The sequence below is a fragment of the Phyllostomus hastatus genome, unplaced genomic scaffold (assembly GCF_019186645.2).
Source record: "Phyllostomus hastatus isolate PE091 unplaced genomic scaffold, TTU_PhHast_1.1 phas_contig_137, whole genome shotgun sequence".
NCBI classification, from domain to species: domain Eukaryota; kingdom Metazoa; phylum Chordata; class Mammalia; order Chiroptera; family Phyllostomidae; genus Phyllostomus; species Phyllostomus hastatus.
The window spans coordinates 18599269-18625376 of record NW_025333583.1 but is presented as its reverse complement, the minus strand read 5'-3'; the positions used below and the strand labels follow the sequence as shown (position 1 = coordinate 18625376).

Genomic DNA, 26108 nt, shown 5'->3' with positions numbered 1-26108 from the left:
TGGATGTGTGAACACGTCTGGGCAACAATGGCCTCTTTTCATACTTTTAAGTGGCTCATTTCATTTCCTAGAGATGGGTCTACAAACCCAGCATGACTAACATTCTTCCTTGCACTCTTTTTTATTACTCTGCTAGTATTACTCTGAATTTGCAACCTGACAGACTTGAACCTAAAAATACACAATCAGAAAAACAGAACTAAAAAAGAATAAGTCGATGTGAAGGTAGCAAATAAGAAAATTGTGCTAGCAAGAAAAAAGCTCAGTGGAGCCTGCGAGTGATTGTAGTGTAAACTAAAGGTCATTGATCACATTTCATACACTTGAAGATAACCGGTGCTGGGAGTGCATTGTTTGCCTTTGAACTAGGAGAAGTCTATATGTTTCAAAAAAGAAAAAAAAGGAAGAACATGATTCTGCCCTTTCACAATGGACCAGGAGTGTGATCACAGCTGTGTTAACGTAGGGCGATGTGTAGTTGACTAGACTGTGTGTGTTCAAATCCAGCACCACCGCTGGCTGGCAGGGAACTTGACCAGCTGTGTTCCCATTTCCCCATCTGTAGAATAGAAATACTAAATAATGCCTAACCCACGGGTTCTAAGGACTAAATAAAGTGATACAGAAAATGTTATTAGAGCAATAAAGTGCTTACAGAGGGGGAAACGCGTTGAGCTCATCATCAGCTCCTGATGGACAATGAGACCCCCTGAGTTTGAACCCTACCTTAGCGACTCTGCAAATGTTGGCAGGTGGCTTGTCCTCAATATGCCTCGGTTTCCTTGTTTGTAAAAAGAACACAATTAGTGGTGCCTATGTCCCAGTGCTCTCATAAGGACAAAAAGAGGCAAAATATATAAAGTGCCTAGTGCAGTGCCTATGATAAACTTTATAACTGTTAGCCATATTTAAACAATCTTGGTATTAATAAGGTGTGCCATCTCCTACACAAACGTCAAGAGAGCCTAGCTAGGATTTATAGGAGCAGCCCAGGTCCTGGAATCCTAGCTTTGCTGAAGCATTTTTCTTCTTCAACCTACCATATCACTTCTGTTGCAGACATAGACACTGAGGTAATGTCTTTTCATTTGAGAAATAAGAAATGCATTGTGGATAGACGATTCTTCAATGCATTCCTTGGATCGGGTAGCTCTTGTTGCATAATAAATAATGACTAAAATTTAGTAACAGACATCAGTGAGTCTTTATTTTCCTCAGGACCCTCGTGACTCTGCCGGGCAGCTGGAGGGCTGTAGATTCAGGCCAGTGTCTCTCTGTCACACCTTAGGTTGACAAGTCTAACTGTGCTCCCCACACTTCGCCTGTGTCTTGGACCAGCAGGCTAGCTGCAGCATGTTCTTCTTATGCTATGAGTTGTCAGAGGGCCCACAGCAATGTATGAAGCTTCCTAAGTTCTGGGATCCCAACTGGCTTGCTGTTACACACACACACACACACACACACACACACACACACTTGCCCAAACTAGTCATATGGTTGAATTCAAAGTCAGTCCACGGCATGAGGAGACATAGCCCGCCCACACTTTGCCCTTGTGAAGCAGAGAAGGATGAAGAATTGAGGCCCATCACCCAACCTATCTGACTCTCCAGTCTGGCTCAGAAATGCAGAATCAGGAGCAGAAGGAAAATAATAGTAATAAAACAACAGCAGCAAATAACATTCATTATTCTTAGTGTAAATACATGCTGGACAGCATGAAAGGTGTTTTGGGTGGCTTCTCTGGCTTTATTCTTTACGCTCACACTGGATTATTATCGTGTCACTTCACCAAGGGGAGATTGCAGGTTGCAGCAGTTAATGCCTGTCCACATGGCATCTGTGCGCCTGTGATCCCATGGCCAGGAATTGCCTAAACTGAGATTTGAGTCCAGGCAGTCTGACCTCAGACTCTGTGCTCTGCGGCCCTGATCCGAAGGCTCTTTCATCTGCTCTATTCATATCCCGGAGATCAGGGACTGTTGCCCTGGAATTCTCTTGCATCAGGCTTGTCATTCTTGGCCAAGCCATCTGAGCATGCGCTGTGTTTCAGGATGGGTCTTGGTCACATTTGTGGACGTCAGCTGGATGTTATTCTTCTCATTCCTAATGACAGCTCTATTTGCAGAATTTATTCCAAGTAAAATTGAAATTGAAATGAATTTTTGGAAATTAAAAGCAAACATCTTAGCTTTTCTATGGGCAATAACTTAAGCTCAAGCAGATATTGGAAAGCTGGGTTAATATGGATATCTGTATTTGTGCAAGTGAGCATCTCCTTACCTAAGCACTTTCTAACAGTCCTGTTTCTTACAGAAAGATTTCACTCTCCATTTATGTAAATTTCTTTCCTGACACTGGTCTGCTGAGTCAGACAGTCACACCATTAAAAACCACTGGACAGCATATTTATAGCTGATCTTAAACAGCAAGGGGCATCAATCATGAGTTTAGCCTTATTGTGAGTGTTTCGTATCCATTCGTCTTGTTTACTCGCAGTGTAAAGGGAAGAGGCCTAAGCGCTGCTCACAAGACGTCTGATTAACTAGGTACAAAAGAGACAGTTTTTCTATTCTCCTTCTGCTGTTCTAATATTCCACTGTCCCCCCTCAAAACATTGCCACCTGTTCTGTGACACAGGATTATGTTTTACAAAAATTGTTCTGAGACTTTGTTCCTGACCCCGTTCAGAAGACACAAGTGGAGCAGACTGCACGTCCCTGGGGCAGAGGGGAGAGGAGCGCGCGGGAACGTGGGCTTCAGCATCTGGCCCTAGGCTTTTACCTGGTATCAGCAACATAATCTTTCTGCCAGAACAGGGTCCTTTTCTCCTGGCCCTTTATACCACTAATTGGTTCTCAAGGTCTTTTTTTCCCTTTAGAGAAGGTGGGTTTTTGAAAACGAAACTACCTTGAAAACTGCGACCAAATGCTTCCTGTGGAATTTCTGTGCTCTGTTCTCCTGGGGGCCTCCGTTGGCGTAAACAGATAGTCTGCTTCTTACCAGATGTAAAACCCCTCCCTGAGTGACTGTGACTCTAATGAGGGCCTCTTCCTGTTTTTTTTTAATTTTCCCCTCTTACCTTTCAGGCTACTGCTTTCTATCATGTCAGCTCCTATCTGAGTCACTTCTAATAGAGAAGTAAGCTACAGTAGGCTTGCCTCTTGGAAGTGATTCCATCACTCACTCCAAGGGCAAGCAAAATGGTGTTTTACTCTATTCAGAATTATCCAAATGCTTAAATATTTAGGTTCTAGTCAAGAAGCCCAGAAACTCTTCCCCACTCAGGTTAGGACACAGCATTTGCCACTTCAGACTGTGATTGCATCCTGCAGTCTCTGCGGGCCCCTCCTGAGCATCTGAGCTCCCTCTGAGCTCCCCTTGCGATGTACAAAGTAACCGTCCACCATAACAGCCAAGTACATACAAGTCAGAGTAGCGATACTAACATGCTTAAACAATACCACGGGTTACTGTCTTCCATCGTTTCATTTCAGTGCTGTCCTTCTTCCTGGGTATTTACCCCTGAAGTCCAGGGCAGGTGCTTCCAGAACCAATATATACTACATACAAGTATATGGGTTAAGGTCTCATGACCCAAGGACAATGATGAATTGAATAAAAATAGTGTGTTGTGAGGATGCTTTTCTAAAACTTCACTTTTATGATTGGAATTTAAAGTGAACGTGTGACTGGTAAGTGAAAAAGAAACATTGCCTTCATTGTAGTGAGAAAAAAAAAAAACCTTGGGAAGAACACTCTCCTTTCCCAAAATCCACTAAAAAGTAGCTCTTCCTTTTCTCCATTGAGACACACACAAAATCCTGACTATCAGATCGAAGGCCTTAGATATTTTCATTCTTATTTGCTAAACATTTTGAATTCTGAGATCAGGGGTTCTTTTTTTTTTTTTACTTTGCTTTTGACATACCATATTAATTGAACCTTTTTTGAAGTAAATACATTTTACATCTATTGATTATACTAATTTAAACTGCTTATTTTTTACCTAAAAATTAATCACTTTTAGAAAAAAATATACAACTAGAATAGCAATTTTTTAAAGATAGAAAATTAACATGTAGTAAAAACAAATCTCAGAGAACGTGATTTTTTTTTATTTGACTCTACTTTGGGACTTAAATGTGTCCTATGGAAACTTTGAAATAATAAGGTAAAAATTAAAATTTAAAGACAATTTTTGCCTAGGGAATAATGTCATATATAAGGTAGATTATTTAAGGGCTCTTAAAAAGAGAGAATGCATTTAAGAATTCCTGTTATTCTCTAGAAAATTAATTAGCCAGGTTTGTGCTTAATAAATACTACTTGATGATGATGAAATTAGGTGAAAGAAAAATGCCTGCCATAGCTAATTGCAAATGCATGCACTCAGAATATGAAATAGACATAATTTAAATGATTTGATTTTTGTGTGCTTAGGAAATTCGAATTCTTCCCTCTGAGAGATGCAGAATTTCACAATCTACACTATTTAATAATGGGTGAAAGAAAAAGTTTTATCCAATACAAACAATCCTCCTATTTTTAAAATGACTAAAATATGAAGTTTTGGAGAGACTATGCACAGTCCTGGAATTTCTGGGAACAAGGGGCTTGATTCTTAATCTTCATGTCTCTTCATAGTAAGGAACATTTAATAGCTTCCAAGCTCTGAACAGGAGTCCGGTAGGAGTTCCCAGCATGAGTAATCTCCACCTCCATCTCTGCTGGCATCTATAAATCATGTGACAGATCTATAATTAATGAATTCAAAGGAAGATAAAAGGGACAGCTTTTTAAGAAACACTAATGTTAAATGATTTCTCCAACTATTCATTTCCCTTAAAATTGATAATGTTTTCTACTGGGAGAGAACTGTAAAGAACATTACTTGTATTCATGTCTTCCAGATTTTTACCTTTGACAAAACAACCATACAATCTGAGTGAAAAATAGCTCCACTGCAAATCCTCAAACGTTAGAACCCAAACTCTAGCATTTCATCCTAGTCAGAGAAACATTATACATCTTGTGGACAACTAAAAGCAGGAACTTTACGCCCTGGCCAGGTAGCTCAGTTGGTAGGAATGTCATCCCATACACCAAAAGGTTGCAGGTTCGATCCCCAGTGGGGCAGGTTTGATCTCTAGTGTTTCTCTCTCAGATCAGTGTTTCTCACTCTCTCTTTCTCTCTCCCCCCTCCACTTCCTCTCTCTCTAAAATCAGTAAGTATATCCTTGGGTGAGTATTTTTTTTAAAGATTTTATTTATTTATTTTTAGGGAGGGAAGGGGGGGAGAGAGAGAGAGAGAGAGAGAGAGAGAGAGAGAGAGAGAGAGAGAGAGAGAGAGACGTCAATGTGCGGTTGCTGGGGGTTATGGCCTGCAACCCAGGAATGTACCCTAGCTGGGAATCGAACCTGGGACACTTTGGTTCCCAGCCCGCGCTCAATCCACTGAGCTACGCCAGCCAGGGCTTCTTGGGTGAGTATTAAAAAAGCAAAAACAGAAACTTTACCAGGAGAAATTCACACTCACTATTTATCCATTAAGAATTTTACCTTAAAAAATGAAATTATTAATTTAAAAATGAGAAAAAAATGATAATGTTATGCCAATTATTTTTAACCAATTTCCTTTTGTTAAGAAGCTGAAAATGTTAGTGAATGTTAACCCATAAATGAGAAGCCTGACTATATGAACTTTCTGCAGTAGTAACTATTTTATAAGTATATAACGTTACTTTTAAAATCCCACAACACCAGCATCAATCATTACTTTTCTTGCTGATCTTATCACTCTCACATTTTTATTTCATGCATGGACATGCAAATGAAAAATAAATTTATACCATGCTGGATGAAATTTTGGAAGTCTACATCAATTTGATGTATGTTTTGAACTCCATGATTGTCTTAGTAGGTTTGAAAAAAAAGAGTTGGTAAATCTAATCAAAAAGGAAATTATAATCTTATGAAAGTTGATATTCCAAGATGATGATACTTTGAATCTGCAAACAGTACCTTTCACCTAAGAAGCTATATTCACTTTCGTGATAGGCATGGATAGGAGTTTATAATATGCTCAGAGTTTTGTTCTAGATACTCTCTACTTCAGGCTCATTTTTCTAGTAACCAGGCTTTTAGCCATCATAGCACAAACAGGAGCACTGTTTATTTTTTTAAGTAAATAATTTTCAATTAAGTTGGAAAGGCCTCTGAGATTCTAATCCGATTAGGCATTTATGCAGAATCTTTTTGATTCATGTATCGCACAAAGGCCTTCGTAAGCTTTTTATTATCCGGCTTTCTAGGCCAAAGTAAACTGAAAACAGAAAACCAGGAAGGAGATAGGAAGGGATGGAGAGGAAGCTGGTATGAACCGAAAAAGAGTGAAATGAGCACCAAGTGCGATTACTTCATCACAGGCCAATGAATACTGTGACAACTCCAAGTCACTGCTTCTGAAACTTTCTTGCTGAGGAAATTATAGGATTCAGTAGTGACTATAATAAAGGCTCTAAGTTATGATGTATTTATTTATGCCCATGTTCCCAGGAGGTGTTCAAAATGGAAAGAGTTATAATACATTTTGAAAACATTATATCAGAATGGATTTATGTAGATTCTGATGCACACAAAAAAATACTCTTCAGATGGCTTTTTAAAAAAAGTCTCGTGCTGCTGGTGCTGAGTAAATGGTATGTTACCGAAACATACCAGTTCTGGTTTGCCACAGAACTGAAGTGAGCCTTTTACGGCAATCACTGAATTAGATAAATAGAGAATCTTGCAGAGCTGACCAACAGGATATTGGGTCAGTTCACAGAAGGTAAGCAAGCTTCATTTTCAGAATTACAAAGGCTCTCCGAACATGTGCTGGGGTAGCCAGGCTCGCCTGGTTTCACATATCTCTCATAGTCATAGTCCGTAAGTTAAACAGTTTGTCTATTGTAGTTGAAACTTACACCAGGCCCAAAGCACCTGAATGAAATATTTTTCAAGTGACTCAACTTAGCAAGTATTTCTTGAAGACCTGCAGTATGGAACTTGAGACGACTCATTCCATAATCTATAGAGGTGGTAGGGTGATAGAGTAAGTGTGTAAACAACTCTACTGTGACCCGGGTTATGGGAGAAAAATATAAAAGTATCATGGGTGTTGAGGTGATTGAGCAATTCTGCCTATGGAGAAAATGATGAATGGAAGGCAGTTGCTTAGCCTTCTTACAAAGGATAAACATTCAACAGGTGAGCAGGAATACAAAGGACACATCTTGGACAGAAGGAAGAGTGTGGGTCAAGTTGCCATGGTGTGTACACCAGAATGCAATTTACTGTCCCTAAAAAAGAGAGCTGTGGTTGGGGAAGACTGTCCCGTTAATCTTGGTTGGAATTGTCATAAGGCATGTGATGGAAAGCACTGGCTAATGTAGGCAGCTACTCCTCCAGACAAGAATTGATGTGCTCCCAGTCTTAGCAACTCTCTTTATTCCACTTCTTAATTTTAAAAACTATATTTTACAATCTTGATTTATTCTGTTCCTTTCATTGCTCTTGCTTTTAAATGAAGTTAAATGATTTCAATCTGGACTGCAAGGTTTTCTTCTAGGTTGGGATTTTTTTTCTTTTATTTTCAAAAGTGCAATAGGCAGAAGTGATCACGGAATGATTTTAGGGCCTTGAGAAAGTTGTCTTCAGGACAGTCCTCTCCCTCCATCGGGTGCCACCTCGCCGGGAGGCCCACCCTACTCTGGGAGAACCCTGCTCTGTGGTCTGAAGTCAGGCTTCGGGGTCTGGGCTCTGGGTGTTGATACTACCCCAGAAGGCTTTACTGAGGGCCCCTTTAGAAACACGCAGAGGCAGAAGCTGACATCTGGTCATGATTAATCCTCTCAACACCATGGCCTAATGCGGACTGGCTTTGGACCCCAGCCAGCTACCCCTGGGAAAGCCAGCCCACTCTCAAATGCTGCCTCAGGTTTTGCAGAGACTAGGTCTTTACCATGGCTTTCTTGCTCTCCCCTCAGTAGTCATGAAAACTTCAGAGGTAAGGAGCCTCACAAGAAATTGGCCCAAAGTGGTGGATTAAACCATGCTATGTCACCAGTAATCATGGCAGAGGTAGAAACCAGGCTCCATTGAATATAATGGGAGCTGAACTATAAGGTCACTGGATCCCCCAGAAGTCATGGATATGCCTCTGTGGGCACATGAAACACCCTCCTGACTGCCCCCCTAAAAAAAACTACCTGGTCCAAATGCACACCTATGGAGAAACTGGGGTGCAAATATGTATTTTTAAGAGGTAAGAATTGGTAGCTTTGACTAGATTCTCAAAGGAATCTGCAAGCCCCAAAAGGACAAGAATCACTAGCAAAGCAGTTGAAAACATGAACTCCAGAGTGAGCCAGACCTAGTTCAAATCTGCCTTTAGAAATGTGACTTGTAATCATGCACTCAGCTGGCCTGATCTTCGGTGTCTTCCTTTAAAAAACGGGGCAGTTGTCCCCAATGTATATGATTCTTATGAGGAATAATTTGTCTAATGCATGTAAAGACTTCAGCACAAAGTAGCAAGACATTAATAAATATTGCCATGAACAATTTTTAGTGCCTTTAATCATCCCCCGAGCTCTGATTTTAGAAGCAACATAGCATGACAGGTACATGTCTGATTCGAAAACAAGTAGACCTGCAATTGCCAGTGCTCTTTAGCAAGTCACTTCATGTCTCTGAGCGTCCCTCTTCTGTCTCTTAGATAGCAGAGAGTAGCATAAGAGGGTTGTTGTAAGAAATGAATGAGAGAGCATACGCAAAATATTTGCACAAGGACTGGCCTATATTAGGTGTTCAGTTAGAGGAAGGTGTAAAACAGCGTGTCTCCTCCTCCACTCTTCTTCCTGCATGAGAACCATGTGAGGACTGATGGGATTTGAAGCCCAGGATCTGAAGAAGACCTAATGTCATACCAGTTTTTATTTGTCCTAAAATGCCCTGAAGAAGTTACTCCTTATTTTTATACTGTTCTCCCTCTTTTGGAAATTCCTGTGCTCCTTCCTAGCTTGAGGACAGATACAGTTGGTTACAGGGCTGTCAGGGGGCAGAGTGTAGTTGCTGTCTTTTTGGTTAGGAAGGAAGGTGTCTCAGTGTGGTCAGGCTGCTATAACAAAATGTCATAAAGTGGCCAGCTTATAAACAACAGAAATTTCTTTTCCATGATTCTGGAGGCTGAAGCCTAACATCAAGGCACCAGCAGATTTGATGTCTGGTGAGAAGCCCCTTTGGGTTGATAGATGGGCATCTTCTTGCTGTCACCTCACATGGCAGAGGGAGCAAGGGCATTAATCCCATTCATGAGGGCTCCGTTCTCGTGACCTGATCACCTCCTGAAGGCCCCACCTCCTAATAACCTTGTGTTGGAAGTTAAGATTTCAAAGTACAAATTTGGAGCGTGGGTGGGGAGAAGGGAGTAGAGATACAAACGTTGAGCAGAAAGGGATATTTTTTAAAACAAATGTGAGTATGGCCCAGGTTATAATGAAATAAATATCCTAAGATTACTGAGTAATATCCTTAATACTTGAATTCACTTCTGTAAAATCAGTTATGAGAGTTAGCATCCTCGTGCCTAAGTATTTACTTGAACATAGTATTCATAGAAAAAAATAAAACCATAAATACCTATTTTTCCTGTCAAAGTTATTCCAAAGCAGAATAGACGTACACAATTTTGAGAGCTATTTGATGAGCGAGGAGCAATGAGCTCCTCATTGAATTTAGGTCAAGACTAGGCCTACATACGCATGTATATGGAGCTGGTTGGGTAAAGAGGTGGTTCTTTTCTTCCTCTGCAAGTTTGCTTCTTTGCTCTTCATCCCCCAGTACAGCCCCCTGTCTTTGTCATCCGACTGGCTTTTGTGTAGGGCTCTCTCCCAGGAGATGTCATGTAACATATTGCCCTCCCTGGTTTTGAAAGTTTTTTCTTTTCCTTGAAGCCCTGCTGCCGTAGGGAGTAGTCATGGTCACGTATGTGGAAGACAAGGGTCAGCAAGTAGGTAATGCTGAGAAGTCAGGGCGTGGGCTCTTCTGATCCAGCTCTACCCTTAACCAGCTGAGCAAGTCCTAAGCCAAGTGGCTTCTCTTACAAGAAGCTCGATGAATGGTTAATCATCCACTCTGACCATCACATTATCTGTCCGTGCCCAGGAGATGTTGGGCACGATGACCTCTAAGGACACTTGCAGCTTTGAATTCTGTGATTACAATATGCTCCATGTCAGGACGACATGGTGCTTGCTTTACCATGAATGAAATTACCCATCTTACAGAGAAAAGCACATGCCAATAGCAGCAGACAGGCCAAGCCTCAGAATGAGAGTGCGTGGGTTTTTATCATGCCCACACTTCTACGTGACACTTGGGATGAATGTGAATGTCTTCTAGAAAAAAAAAAATCCCAGCTGCCCTGGGGTGACCTGCCCTGCCTTTGTGCCTGGGGTTTGGATGCAGCAAACATGTTCTGCTTCAGTGTAGTTCTGCATGCTTGAGACTTGGAATGTAGCTGCAAATAAAAGTGTGTGCTTAATACCTGTTGGTGAGAGATTATTTTACCAAAGGAAAAACAATGTTCTTATGTCTCCTTGTCCCCTCATTACCTCTTCATGCAGCCCTCACCCCGCACTTCACAGAGAAGGTTCACAGGAGGTTACCAGGTGGGATCTCACTCAGATTTTATTTCCTTCATCCTACAGATACTCATAACATTTCAGTCTTTATCTTTCTTCTTCCTGTTACACAGCATGAAGTGTCCTGCCAAGACTAAGCCTCTACAAATCCAACACTAGACCTCATTTCCTGTTAACAGAGCGAGGATCTTGATCCAACTCTTCTGCTTCCTCCTCCTCTTTAAAAACCACACACCCGTCTCCAGTTGTTCTGAAAAAGATCGTGTGACCCGCCTAACCTCCTTCTCAAGATTCAGCCCGATAGTCCTTCCATTAAATGCCGAAATAGAATAATTCCTTGAGTCACGTCTCACTTCATAGGACTAAACCATTAAGGTTGTTTTTGTCTCCCCCCCCCTTCCAGTAAACTTAATCTTATTCTTTATGTGCCTCACTCAAAACAGATAACACAAATGAAGCGATTTCATTCTCGTTTGGCCTTTCCTGTAAATCTCATTTCCAGATTTACTCCAAATTGGGGTAAAGGTTAAGTGGAGAGGGAAAACAAGGGGAGCGGAGGGGGCATTGCTCTGTTGAGGCAGCCCACTCAGACATCTTACAGCTCCGATTCTCCCCCGTCTCCATCGGCCCCATTGCTTTGCCTTCTCACTTTCTTCATTGAGAGGGCCGTGCCCCTTTGGGTAGCCTCCCATGACCCCACGTGGCCAACACCCTCTCCGGCAGGTGGCCTGTGCTGTGGCTCTCCAGGAGGACATTAGGTCTCCAGAGCAGCTCTCACCACTCACCCTGTTCCCTGCTGTCCGCAGAGGAGCCTCCTCTGACCATCTGCTACTGCATTAGTCAAAACTTATCAACTTGTGCACAGGAGTTCTCTCCTGGAGCCGAACGCTTGGTCCTGTTGTTCTCTGTGTATCTGGTTTTCTCCTTTCTTAAGGAAGTATTTTTCTTTCACATTTCATTCTGTTCATTTGAACATGGATCCCAGATACTTCCAACTGCAAAACCCCTTATTATTTCCCCTGCCCCATTTCAGCATTGCACAGCTGTAGCCTAGAAAGGAGTAACAAGGGAGTTCTAGCAGAGAGACTGAAGAGACGAGGTTTGTGAAACCTGATCTTGGGCTGGTGTGTCTCTGAGTTGCTTTTGTGACTTGGGGAAAATTACCTTGCTTCCCTGCCTCAGTTTCCTTGTCTGTAAAATGTGAACAAAAACATCGATCTACTTCTTGGAGTTCTGTGACTCACTTGAGATAATTGATGGGAGAAAATCTCTGGAAAGGCAAACTGTTATGTGTGCCTACTGTTATTTCTGTGGAATTTGTCAGCAGCAGCATAACATCCCCAACACTGCATCTGCACCTCATAGCAGGAACTTTCAACCCTGGTGGAAAATGGGTGTAAGACATAATTAATGTCTCTAATCTGACTTTTAATATTTTAAGCATTCTGTACCCCCAGGCTGCCTCTTGAGAAGATATACCCTGGTCCCCTCAAGTACTTTCGTTGGGCAGAGATGGCTGCTGCCAGATTCCCATGTGTGAGGGATTCCGGCTGCAGATGACTGGGTGCTGGGACTGAGCTAGTCTGGAGTCCAGGCAGCCTACCCACATGCTGAGGTTCCATTCCTTCCTAGAGGTGCTGCATTAAAGTTCTCATCAGCCAGAACCTTCTTGCAAAAAGCCTGACAGTCCCCTTTCTCAAGCTTTTCTGCCAGAAGACATCACAGCAAATTGGTCCTTCACTTCACAGCTCCATGTTCTTTTGCAGACTGTCAGACTAGCAGCTTTGTGGTTGTGTCAGAGAAAATACCATGCGGATTTTTTCTCAGCACTATTCAATAGAGCTAGCAACAATATCAGGAGACACATTACTATCGTCAAGCACACGACATTTAAGCATGACGTCTCTCTGTGCCTAAAAATGCATCACTTGTTTCAAGTGATGTGACCACTTCCTTTTGCTGGTAAGCCCCTTTCCTGGAGACAGCATTGTGGTCCCCGCCAGAGCAAATGGCAGGCTCAGACGAGGTTAGCGTGCTTGCCAAAGATTTCGGTAAGAGACATTATCCAAATGTCTACGTTGTTGCATCTCGGGACTCAAAGATTTCTAAAAAATACTTTCACACAATTCATTCTGGTTTGTATTTGTGACTATTTGATAAGCTCCAGAACCTTTTTCTGCCACAGACAATAAATCATTCCTAATAGCTGAATATTTTTTTCTAATTTCATATTTAAACTTGAACTTTTCCCTGAAGCAGCCACATGTCATCACCAAACTTCTCTCTGTTTAATGCTGTTTTTCTTTCCTCTGCACTAGGATGGTCGTCTGCGGATGAATGACCAGCTGATTGCAGTTAATGGGGAATCCCTCTTGGGAAAGTCCAACCACGAAGCTATGGAAACACTTAGGAGATCGATGTCCATGGAAGGAAACATACGAGGGATGATCCAGTTGGTGATTCTGAGGAGGCCAGAGAGGCCGATGGAGGTGAACGAACCTTCCCTTTCCTCAGCAAACTGCCTAAGTGGCCCCTGAATATATAAACTCACATCACTAGTGTGGTAGCTAGACTTATACTGATTCTGAAATTGGAAAAATATGCCCCAGAAGTTCTCTGATGGATTTATGTGGTGAACAGGTGGTTGTATATTTTAGGCATAACTAGGAGGTGTAAAAATGTGCATATAAAGTAAGTAATTTATCAAATGTAACAGGTCCATATTTTCTAGCTTTTTTCCCCCAGAAATTCCTAGAGCTCTGGACTTTATGAATAAGGCTTTATTCACATACTAAATTATTGAAGTGTATAACTTCTTTATATACTTTTTGATTGATGTGTCAGCAGTGTCCATATCATAGGAAGTTCTTAATCAGATACACAGAGCGCTCCATGTGGAGAGCGTTACAATGCGGTCAGCTGTCTGTGCTCCCCCCATAATACACACATGGGCAGTATAGCGCTGGGATGCAACTAATTTAAAATTTGATCTATTAAGCAAGCTGCTAGCTTCATGTTATTAAATACATGTTTTTAATTAAATAAATATACTTGAAATCTTCTATTAGGTTTTCTTTATGGACTTTTTTTAATGTAAGGAAAAGTTCTACCTAACACGTGAAATAGAAGCATAGGATATTCTTGAATGCCGGTGTTTCTAAACATTTCACTTATAATTATATAATTCTACTTATATTACACAATTATATTATAAAGTTAACACTCTTTTATGTATAAAGAAATTACTAAATGCTGTAAAAATTATTTTAAGAAGAAAAGTTTATAGTGGTAAACAAGAAAAGCATTAACAAATCACACATATATTCTCTAAAACAAGTCATGTTTGTAATATAATAATAAGCAAAGTTAAAGTAGGATAGATACTATTAAAACATACTATTATAAAATATTAGTTTTAATAATCAGTTCCACGTAGAAGAAATAAAGGGTTTTCAAACCCACAAGAGAAGAAGGCAGTTCTGGGTTCCTTGAGTTGAAATCCCAGGCTGGCCATTATCTGGCCACGCGAAGACATCCCTGGTCGAGTGCTGGGACGTGTATGACAGATGCTTTTGTCTGTTTTATCCCTTAATGTGTCCTCATTTCCCGGCACATCGTAGACACTTAATAAATACTGTGGAATGAATGAGGAGAGGTTACCTCTGAGGCCCACTTCATCTGAGAGGGTAAGCCGAAGTCGTAAACCTAAACTGTATCTTACTTTGTTATGTTCTCAGCTGTTGGAAAGGAGTAACCGTACCTCTTTACTCCCCTGTACATAACCTTGTAAATGTTAAATAAATGTAAATTGGCCAATTACTGGAGACTATATATAATGAGCCAACTCGATTTCAACATTTGTGTCTGCTTAAGTGACAGAGAGGCTTCCATGAATATTTAATGGTTTTACTTATGTACATAGCTATAAAACCCATATTTATTGCTTCCATCCATGAGAGGATTGGCTCCTTTGTGGTTTAATTTGGTTCTTACTCTGGAACCCTGGGACTTCACGGGACTCAGGGGTTAGAGATGGGTGTGAAGGATGACCACCTCGTCTGTCCATCAGGGTATTTGACCTCTCTTAAGATTTTTTTTTTTAGAAAAAAAGATACCTAAACTAACGGAAAAGTCAGGAGGACAGTGCTGTAGAGGAGCACACCTGTGCAGATAGCAAAAGTTAAAAAATAAAAAAAGGTACTTTTGTAAGAGTTAGTTATCCCCCACCTCTCACCTTCCCAAATTTGATGTTTTTCTCTGAAACATATGAATGCTTAGTGGGTAAGTGTTCTATATTTTGGCTCATATAGTTGAGACATTTTATCATTTTCATTCTCCTTCATTATAGTTTTTTTTTTTAATTCTCACCCTCGGGGGTGAGTTGACAGTTATACCATTGGAGGAAAGTACTAAACTTTCAGTTTGTTTGCCCATCCTCAGAAGTGTCTTGTTAATACACAATTCACCAGGGAATCCATTGTGAATAGGAAATGGGACAAAAAAACAATTTTCCTGAGGACATTTAATCAAGATCCATTTTTACTTTTCTTAATATTTATATGCTTTCCGTGGGGAATAAACAGGTATTTGACTCTCTCAGCTGTTGAGGATCACGTGGGAACCTTAAAGATTAAAGAGCATTTTTTCTTTTAAAGACAGCTAATCTTTATTAAATTGAAAAAACATCTGCAGCTATTTGATCTCCCCAATCTGTGTGTCACCGTGTCAGAGCATGGGCTGCGCGCCGGCGTTGCCGGTGTGTGTTCGTCCCCCCCACCCCCCCCCAGCACAGCGGAAGCGCATCTGTTACCTAGAAAAGCGGTCCCCGCACGGCGCATGCGTTCAGGCAAATCAGTTAGACTTGGCAAGAGTGCCGTGATGGTTACTTGAACCTTATATTGATATAAAAATTGAAGAAGCTACTTAAGAAAAGTCAAAATATATAGTTGTTGGGTTATTTTCCCACATTACCCAGATGTACAAAATACGTAAACAGTTTTGATGAGGACCTTGCAAAGAATACGTAATGAGCCCGTGATTGAATCAAAGTCATTTCAAACAGAAACGTGTGTTTCAAAGGATGAGCTTGAGGTTCAATTGTAATTCTATTTGAGCCTAGAGACTTGGTGTTAAAAAATGGGTTATGACCTGTTTTTTTCTTCCATTCCCCAAAACATTTCCCTTCCTGCTGCAAGCTCATCTGGGTGGAAGCAGAGTATGTTTAAAAATCCATTATATTTTTTATTGGCTGGGACACTAATGGAGGGCTGCCCGACAGCTCTATTTTACAGGCTGAATACTTTAATTAGGCTGGTTACTGATCAGTTGTTGGGATATCGATTGTGTCATTTATCAAAAAGCTGGGAAAGCAGAAAAAAAAATTTTTTTTGTTCTTGTTGTTAAATCAAAGCATGACAACATGACGGTGATTATCAGAAGGAAAGGGGGGTGGGGGAGGTAGACAAGGGTTATTGGGGGATAAAGGGTGATGGAAGGAGACTTGACTCAGGGTGCTGAACACCCAGTGCACTATACAGATTATGTGTTATAGAACTGTACACCTGATACCGAATAGTTTTGTTAGCCAACACATTCAATTAAAAAATAGCACAAGGCTATGCAAGGTAAGTCCTACCTCTCCTGCCTGCCCGGGCTCCAGCGTTAACTTAAAAAGTTCACTGTTCACTGAGTACCAGCCTTGGTTTGCCTAGCAGCACAGAGGCAAAGGGTGCGGAAACACTGAGTGTGGAAAAAGTGTAATAAGACTTGATAAATGGCTAAAGGACCTTCAGCAGCTGAAAACACTATAGTTATTAAGAATGTATAAATTAAATGTTCTGTTTTGTTTAACTAGCAGGATACTGAGTTTTTGGAACTGAAAAGGAAAGTATAAATCACACGCGTGGTTTGGGCCAAATGCCTTTCTCAGAAGGAGAGAGGTTGGGGGCTCGGATCTTCGTTTCTGTTCATGGCACGTTCCTCTCATACATTGTCAAGGGCACAGCCGCAAGATGGCTTCCAAGTGACTCCCTTGAAATCTGTTAGGAAGACGCACAGTGTGCGCCAGAACAAAACCCAGTCCTCTGTGGCTCGTTCTCCTTGAGCAGATAGCTCTCTATAATCAGCCCCTCCTATGGCTTCTCCCACACCTGTGGAACAGGGCTTGGGGAATGTTATTCTGGATAAGCAGTTTTAAGGCCACTCAATTTGTTTACAGAAATTCAAAATAGGAGGGAGATATAAGGGGAAAACAAAGAAAAATGTCTCAGGAGGACCACAGCCTGGCATTGTCACAGCACTTTGTTTTAAGCTCCTGGCCAAGGGACCCAGTGTCAGCAGTGGGACACACTTGTGACATTTCAGTGGCAACCGTATGTGGGTTCTGACTTGTCCTGCAGCATGTGCACTTAGGCGACAGGGAGAGAGGGGAACCAGCTGGTTGGCAAAGAAACGTCCTTGGCATGAACTGTATTCTTGTGTTGACACTGCCGCAAGCTGTACTCCCAGATGGAAGAAAAATTGAAAGAAGCCAGTTGTAAGTGGAGGGGGGTAGGGGTGGGGGAAGGGAGACTAATAAAGTTAATCCTCTTTTGTGTTGGCTATCAGCACTGCTAGTCCTAACACCCCATTGTCAGTGTTTTTTATTTCATATCAAAGGATGTTTTAACTCACAGGTGCGTTTTGATTTTCCCCAATCGAGGATTTATATCCAATAGACCCTTGAATGATTATTAATACATTGATCGTGTTTTTGCTTTGCTTTCATTGACCGAGTTGGAACACAGTTAAAACACAAATGTAACTTTTATTTCCATCCCATAGGAGGCTGCAGAGTGCGGGGCATTTTCTAAGCCATGCTTTGAGAACTGTCAAAACGCTGTGCCCGCCTACAGGAGAACGGATAATGGCACGCTGCCTGCGTTTAGCACGTACAGTCCGCCAGACAAACAGAGAGGTAAGGGTCTCTCCATTTTCATCCCCTCGCATGGTGTGAGCAAACACCAGTGTGTTTCCATTTTTAAAAAAGGAAGAAACAAAGAAACAAAGGGGAGTTAATTAAAGTAAGTGCAGACTTTGTTACTCCGAGTCGTGAACAGAGAGGTGGGTGGGAGAACTGACTCAGAAGTGAGAAGCAGATTCCTGGCACTGGCTCCAGCTTCAGTGACAGTTTCTGTGCTTGATGCCCCAAACACGGAGGGTTATGTGTAAAACAAACCATGCCTGGAGAAGCGAAATGGCAACTGTTATTTTTTTACAGTCTTTTAATATTGGAAGTTAAGAAGTATAAATTACTAAACTTAAAAAAATGTGTGGACTGGTATTAAATCATTCAGTGTCTATCACATGATTCACAGAGTTATGCTGAGTTCCAGGACCAGTGCGGTGAGTCCAGTGAACCCAGGCCCCTTGGTGACAGTGGGGCGTCCCTGTCATGGCCTCACTGTGCTGTCCTTCCCTCATGACCTGCCGAGGGCCCCATTTCCAGCCGAGCTCTGGACGGAAAACACTGGGCGTCCATTCTTTGTGCTTTGAAAACTATACTTCAGGTCACCAAGAAAAGTCTTCGATTTCCCCGAATCCCCTTTCTGTAATAATTTTCATTGTTGTATTGTAAAAGCAATACATATTCATTACAAAAAAAGAGAGAAACAATAAAAAGGAAATTCAATGTTAGACAGATTTCTGTCAAAGATACTAATCAATAACATTTTTATGTGTATATTTCAAGTCTTTCGTTCATGCAATATGTGTATATAAAGTGAAATGGAAGTGAATATACTATATATAATGTTTAAGAAATTGCTTTTTAATTAATAACACATTATGCACACCTCACTGTGTCCTTGAATATTCTACAGTAGCACACTCAGTAGTCGCGTAGTGATCTGTTGAACGGAGTTGTTTATGTAATCAGTCCCATATTTACACTTGAGACGTTACCAGAAGTTAAGTGTGTGGGAACAGTTTCTCAACTCTGAGATTAGTACCGAGGTCTCTGTAGATTAAATTGTTCCATTGGGGTGGGATGCTGTTCCTCCCTCTGAATTCCTCCATGTCAGGGTGAGCGGTAGCAGCAGCTGTGACCACTTATTGCGTACTGGCTGTTAGCTACTGTGCTAAGCAATTTACATATACCCTCGAAGTGGATAATATTATTATCCTCCTTTTACAGATGAAGAAAGTCAGAGAGAATAAACAATGAACCCAAGACCACACACTTGACCCGCACAGAGCCTGGATTCAACTCCTGTCTGTCCGACTCAGGCTCACTCCCTGCACCTCAGCACGGGCCCTGTCTCACTTGGTCCCTTGAAACTGTTGAAATCCTTTTACCTGGTACTAAAAATGCCCAGTAGAAGCAGACTTCGCTTTTTATCAGATGAAGAAATGCTCAGTATGTCTCTTATTAATTGTTTTTTTTAAAAACCCTACATTTATTCAGAGCAGTTGGGGAAATGGTGTGTTCTGAAAGAAAGGTTCTGCATTTACTCATGTCAATCTAATGTTTTATCATTAGCTCAAATGAAGACACCAAATATCAACTTACTATATATTGTTAAAGATTTCATTTCTTTTTAGACAAAGGGGAAGGAAGGGAGAAAGAGAGGGAGAGAAACATCACTGTGTGGTTGCCTCTCATGTGCCCCCTACTGGGGACCTGGCCCATAACCCAGGCACGTGCACTGACTGGGAATCGAACCTGCAACCCTTTGGTTTCGCAGGCCGGTGCTCAATCCACTGAGCCACACCAGTCAGAGCCACTATGCCTCTTCTTAAAAATTAAAATTTTCCGTGACAAAGCAAGATCTCCTCCTGAAATTTTAAGTCCTAGCAGCAGGAGAATCTGGGGAAGGGACAGCTAGTTTTCCATAGAGCAAAACAGCATTCTCCACATCATGACCATATTAAAATATCCAGCCTTAATACAATTGGATTGTCATTTAATTCTCAAGCAACATGTTCAGCAACCATCCAAGTTCAGGATTTTATTCCTAATTGTACCAGTTACATCCACAGGAATATTGGGTGCATTACTCCTATCTTGTTTCACTTTCACTATCTATAAAATATTGATGCTGAAGTGATAATTACACAGTATATTTTTAGAGGACATTGAAATATTCAAGGAAATTGATGATATGTAGGAAGAATAACAAAGGCTAAAATAATGAAACTATGGAACTACATAAAGTGTAGGACTGCAACCAGGAAAAATTTTAAAATAATACAGTATACTCAAAACAATGTGCTAAAAACATAATGGAGTGATATTTTGGAATGTCAATAGACTGTTCAGAGTTTGTACTCCCACTGACTAAGTGGAGTTCTGCAGGCGTCCATGGCCACAGACAACCCCTGGGAGGTTCTGTCTCTTCCTCCTGAGACGTGGACCCAGGTGGGGCAGTGTTTCCACCGACGAAAAACCCAGGCAGATCAGCTGCCTACAGGGTTCCTCCTACCCTCCCTGCCCTGACCTCCGTTTTCTACAGTAAACATTTAAAAAAAATCCATCTCTTTCAAGAAGTGACTCACTAAATGTCATTTCTTAAAAATCTGAAAGCATCTATGTTGTTATTTTCTTAGGTATCTGTGATATACTATGTTATATGAACAAGGCCTATAAAGGCATAAACTCATTAAACTTTAATTGTAAGAGGCCAGTAGATAAAATTTTCTTACTTGTTATATAAGCCTATTGACTTAGAGACAAAAAATAGAGAGCAGAATTTATAAACATGCTGCTCTAGAAGAATGCCACGATCATCACCTCTTTGTAATATTCATAACCTTTGAAGCGTTGAGAATCATTGAGCGTTCCTGAGTGTCAGATGCATGGGAGGTGGCGACAGGCCACTAAGGCTCATAAAACTGAGTGACTGTTGATTCACCAAAGCCAACTTTTTAAAGGAGCTCTTTTAGACAAACAAGATTGATTTGGCAAAATGTAATGTCTAGTGAGAAGAGGAACTGTTACAGCCAAAACATTAACTTTTTTCTTCCTTTTTTCCCTTTCCTTTGTGTATTTAAAAACCCAATGTTGATACGCTGTGTTCCATCTATTTTCGTAATAATAGTGCATACCACCCACAGTTCCACGGTTATTTTTTATACATACATATTCCTGTCAAGCTGTTACACAGAAAAGGCATTTTTAGAACTAACATTTGTAGAAATTGTAACACCATGAAATTCACATTTGTGTTGGGGAATTGCTAGCAGTGCCCGCAGTGGAAAAAGTGTGGTGTGCCAAGATGGTAATAAGGATGGAGGTGGCATCCCGGGGGGTTAGTGTAAAATCCTATTAGGCGTTTGAATGGTAATGAAGTCCACCAACACTGTATTCTCGGAAGAATCTGGCTGGCAGATCTCACCGCAGGCCACGCGATAGCCTAAGCGCAGTTTGCCTCGAGTTCGTTTTGACCTCTCCTTTTACGGCTCTCGTCACCCCTCTCGTCGCCCTTCCGTGCCCTGTTCCCACTCCCCCTCCTTTCCACTCATGCTCACCCCAGCCCCTGCCTCAGTCCCTCATTGCCCAAAGTCTTCCCAGGGTCACCCGCTGAGGTCTCCTTGAAGCCTTTGACCCCCTACCCCAAATCAAACGTTTAATTCTATGTGCTGTCCCACTGAATCCACATTCCCTGGGGCCCTTGGAGGAAACACATATGAGGATGATGATCCCTAATGTGTCTTTTCTTGGGAACCAGCCTATATCTACCCCTCCATAGAACATAAGGCCCCACCTCTGCAGTGGGGACCAAAAGTTGAATTACACTTTTCAGACTGACTGATGTTTTTGGATGCCTCTGCTGTGCAGAACACACGGTCAGGGATGCCAAGATGAAGGCACTGCTGTTCATGTCAAGAACAGTCTAAAGCAGGGGTCAGCAAACGTTGGCTGTGAAGGGCCAGACAGTAGGCTTTTAGGCTTTGGGGGCCAGAGAGTCTCTGTTGTCACTCCTTAAGTCTGCCAGCCGTAGGCAGGATATCAGTGAGTGGGCGTGGCTGTGTGTAATGCAACCTCAGGTATGAGACAGACAGTGGGCAGGTTTTTGACCAGAGTGATAGCTCACTGAGCCACTGTCTAAAGTCACCTCTCTTTTACTCATTTTTTTTTCTGATCTTGCCCTGGAAGGAGGAACTCTGTGTAACAACTAATAGTACAAGATGTTGAAAATGGTAAAGGTCATTTGGTCATCAGAGGAGTAGGGACCACAGAGTGCATCATCAGCATTCACAGGCACACGTACACAAGGCTGGGGCAAAAGCAGGATCTCAGTTGTGAGTGTGTGGAACACAGAGTCTATGCTTGTTTTACTATTTACTAACTATTGTGTTGTTTTCCATGTGAAAATAAACTATAAACCTACTTTTGCCCACAATTGTAGAATGACCGTCAAGACTTACACTCAATAAAACCCAGAAATATTATTTATAAGAGATAAGAATTCCAGATTTGCACACTGATACAGGGCTTAACACAGATATTTGGACCAAGAGGAAATATATATATATTTCTTATAACCTCTGATTATGTTGTTTAACAACGTACCAAAGACAAAGAATCAACAAAATAGATATTTGCCTTCTGTTCCTATCACTGCCTTAAAAATAAATAGGTTGTTCACGTAAATGAATTAAAAACTAAGGATAATGATTATAATAAAGCTTAAAGTGGCTAGAGAAGATGCTGAAGAAGAAATGGAAGAGGAGAAAAAGAAGTAAATATCGATAAATAGATGATAAAGCAATAGCTTACACCTCATCACAAAAGCAGCATGTGATAAATGTTATACAGAAATTATTTTCCAAAATATTAATAGATAAACCCAAATGTCAGTGGATTAAGGCAGTGAGAGTATATTTCTTTTTTAAATTTTTTATTTTTTTTAATTGTAGTTTACCTTTAATATTATTCTGTATTAGCTTCAGGAGTATAGCATAGTGGTTAGATAATCCTGTGCTTTACAAAGTATTTCCCCCATTGTTTCCAGTACCCACCTGGTGCCATACAGTTACCACAATATCGTTGACCATGTACCCTATGCTGTACTTGACAGCCCCGTGGCTGTTCTGTAAACTGCCAATCCATACTTCCCAACCCCTTCACCTTCTTCACACAGCCTCCCACGCCCCTCTCCTCTGGCAACCACTAGTCTTTTCTCTATATCGATGAGTGTGTTTCTGTTTTCTTTACTCAAATCACAGCCCAATCAGGTTTAGCAGCAGGAGGCAGGGGGATGTGTTCTGTGCTGAGACTAAGGGACTCGGGCTCCTTCCATTGGTGGCTGGGCCATCTTCTAGGGCCTCCTCGACCTGTGCTTGGAGCTGGTAGATGGGAAGAGAGAGATGGTAGAGAAGGTGCACCCTTTCCTCTCCGTTGTGACTGGGAATGACATTCACGATAGTAACTCACCTTCTATTGATAAGATCTAGTCCAGTTACAAAGAGGGCAGGGATATGGGGTCTTGGATCTAGGTGTGTGCCCAGGAAGGAAGGAGGAGCACAGACACGGGGAGCACCAGTATTCTCTGCCACTGTTACAGAAGTATTGGCAGGTCTCAGAGCAACGGTGAAAGTTTCATAGAGAAAGCAGTACCTGAGGTGGACATTGGGAGAAGGGTGAGACTTTGATTGGTGGAGTGAGTTTTACAATGATATAAGCAAAAACATGAAGCAGGAAAGCCCAGGCTTGAGGCTGGGGAGTAGTGTGGACTCTTAGGTGGCTAATGTGTAGTGGAGATGAAAGTGGCAACCAGGGACACAGACCTTATTCTGTAGGCAATTGCATAACTGAAATGTTTCTGAGCACAGAAGTTATATGGCCATAGGCATCATTACCCCCAGCATGGAAAATGGACTGAGAATTTGAGGCTAGAGAAATCGGAGCCCGCAGGAAAGACACAGTTCCAGTATGTCACCGGTCCCCAGTTTGCATTGTGGTCCTTCTGCTCTGCTTCTCTCAGCGAGTCTCTGGCTGCCTGATGGCCGTCGTATTACCAAACAACCGGCTACTGGGGGAGGAGGGCAGTGCAGGGGGACAGTGCTGGTCACCTTTGGTCATTATGCTTCTGTGCCCTGGTCATCTCAGTTATCAGATTCCTGCCCGAAGCCTCATTCCCAAGGCCATGTCAGTACTGCTGGAGAACCACCTCCATCTTATACTGTTCCCTGGGGCAGAGCTTGGAGCAAGTTCTTGCCAGGGGTGTGTGTGTGTGTGTGTGTGTGTGTGTGTGTGTGTGAGAGAGAGAGAGAGAGAGAGAGAGAGAGGGAGAGGGAGAGGGAGAGGGAGAGAGAGAGAGATTATAAGGGATTGGTCCATTCATTTATGGAGACAGACAGGCAAGTCCTAAGATCTTTGAGGCGAGGTGACAAGCTGGAGATCTGGGAGAGCCCATGAAGCAGTTCCAGTCTAAAGAGCAGAAGTCTCAAGACCCAGAGAGAATTGATGTTTCAGTGTGAGGCCAAGGGCAGGAAAAAGCTGATGTCCCAGTTTGATGGAGGTCAGGGAAGAATTCTCTTCTACTCAAAAAAGTTAGTATTGTTTGTTCTATTCAAGCCTTCAACTGATTGGATGAGGCCAACCCACATTAGGGAGGGCACTCTCCTTTACTCTGTCTACTGATTTATGTGTCAACCTCACCCAAAAAAACAATTTCCCAGAGACACCCAGAATAGTGTGCAACAAAAATCCACATGCCCCATGGCCCAGGCAAGCTGATACATGAAATTGACCATCACACCTGACATGGGCAAGTCAGAGTTCTGTCACCAGCAGCACTTTTCAACGACAAAGAGACTTCTTCTTGTCCCAGAAATCAAGAACACATAGAGTTCATTTTTTACCATCTCTCTGACTGTTATAGCTATAAGCTAGAGTTCATGATATATAGAATAATAAATCCTTTATTTGCTTATTAGCACTTTGCATTTATAAATTACTGCTTGGATATACACCATCTTATGTAATCTTCATACTCCTCCATTATCCCTTTATTGACCTACAATCCAAGACTCACAGAAGCTGGACCAATTTGCCCAACTTAAAATAGCATTCAGAGCCGTGATTGAAAGCATGCAGTCTTGCCGCACAAACTATACTCTTACCCAGGGTGCTCACTAATGCTTTTTATACATTATTTAATATTGTCGTTTAAGATAAGCATTAAATGACATAATGTACAGGATACTTAGCACACTGATACACAAAAAAGATCTCCACAATAATATTCAGGACACCTGTCCAATTTTTTTTTTAGGATAGGCTGAAAAAGTACTCGTTTTTGGTGAGTGGGAAAACCAAAATTCAGACCCCACTCTTTTGCTCCCCAGGCCTCAAACCCAGGGGTTTTTGATTATGAAACACACGCATAAAGAACGTTTTTCCCTCTGCTGTGTCTAAATGGTTAGTAGATATAATGTATCTCATGATTTTTTAAGTAGTTTTTGTCATTAAGGCAAATGCTTAAATCACCATATAATCCAGAGCATTCATTATGGAGTCTTGTTTACAAAGCTATTGTCATGAAAGAAACAGCTTTGTTAATCTTCCACAAATCACAAGTAATGAATGTGTGTCAGCCTTTCCTGAGTTGGAAAAGGCAGCAAGGATGCATGGACTTGCCACGAGTTGCCAGCAGGTCACCAGCGTAAAAACATATTTGCGGACTTAGGTTTCCTGGGACAGGCTGCATTAGCGCTCCTACAAACCCTTCCGTTCCAAATGCGGACTTACTTGTTTCAAGGTTGGCTTATGTGTTGGTGAAAATTGTGTCTGCAAGTTGGACTGAAGCAAAACCAGGCACTGAACCGTTCTGCCTCCAGTTTACGAAAGCTTCGTTTGTTCTTCGTGCACAGAACCACTGCTGCCCAGTGACGGATGGGCTGAGAGTGCAGCACCACCTTCTCCGCCACCACACGTCGTACTGGAGCTGGGCCTGGAAGATTACAGCCACAGGTATCGGTAAAAGGATAGGCCATAGATGTTCCTTGTTGTGGGTTTCCTGGGAAAACCCAGCACCCTCATTTTAACTCTATTTCTTTCTAGAATGGGAATCTCATAGGGTCTGTCATTCCTTTCCAGTGAAAGCTTCTCATATCTAAAAGCTTCGATTGTCTGTATTTTGCTTCCTGGAATTTGTTAAGATTCATCATATTATAAAATACTTAACAAAATTGCTGAAATTTCTTTTGTCCATTTAAGAACTAGAACAGTAGACCTCAAAGAAAAATATGGGGAGGTATAAAACAAAACTGAGAAGATATAATTCTTGGGTTTTTTTTCCTCTATTTATAATTGGCAAACCCTAAAGGTATTTTTAAAATAGCTGTTCCAGGAAAATTAATGGAATCTAAAAATTAAAGCAATACCATATATAATCTAAAATATTGAAAAGTGCCCAATGTTATGTGCATTCAGTA

General features: G+C 41.6%; 1 protein-coding gene across 1 annotated transcript in view; it reads left to right on the top strand.

Moving 5' to 3' along the window:
• The window catches only part of PARD3B (par-3 family cell polarity regulator beta), a 975282-nt gene that overhangs the window by 565490 nt on the left and 383684 nt on the right, over nt 1–26108 (top strand). Inside the window, exons 12-14 of the mRNA XM_045852946.1 lie at nt 13007–13177; nt 17511–17643; nt 25545–25644. Of these exons, the coding sequence (XP_045708902.1) occupies nt 13007–13177; nt 17511–17643; nt 25545–25644 (404 nt within the window). The remainder of the gene's footprint in view (nt 1–13006; nt 13178–17510; nt 17644–25544; nt 25645–26108) is intronic.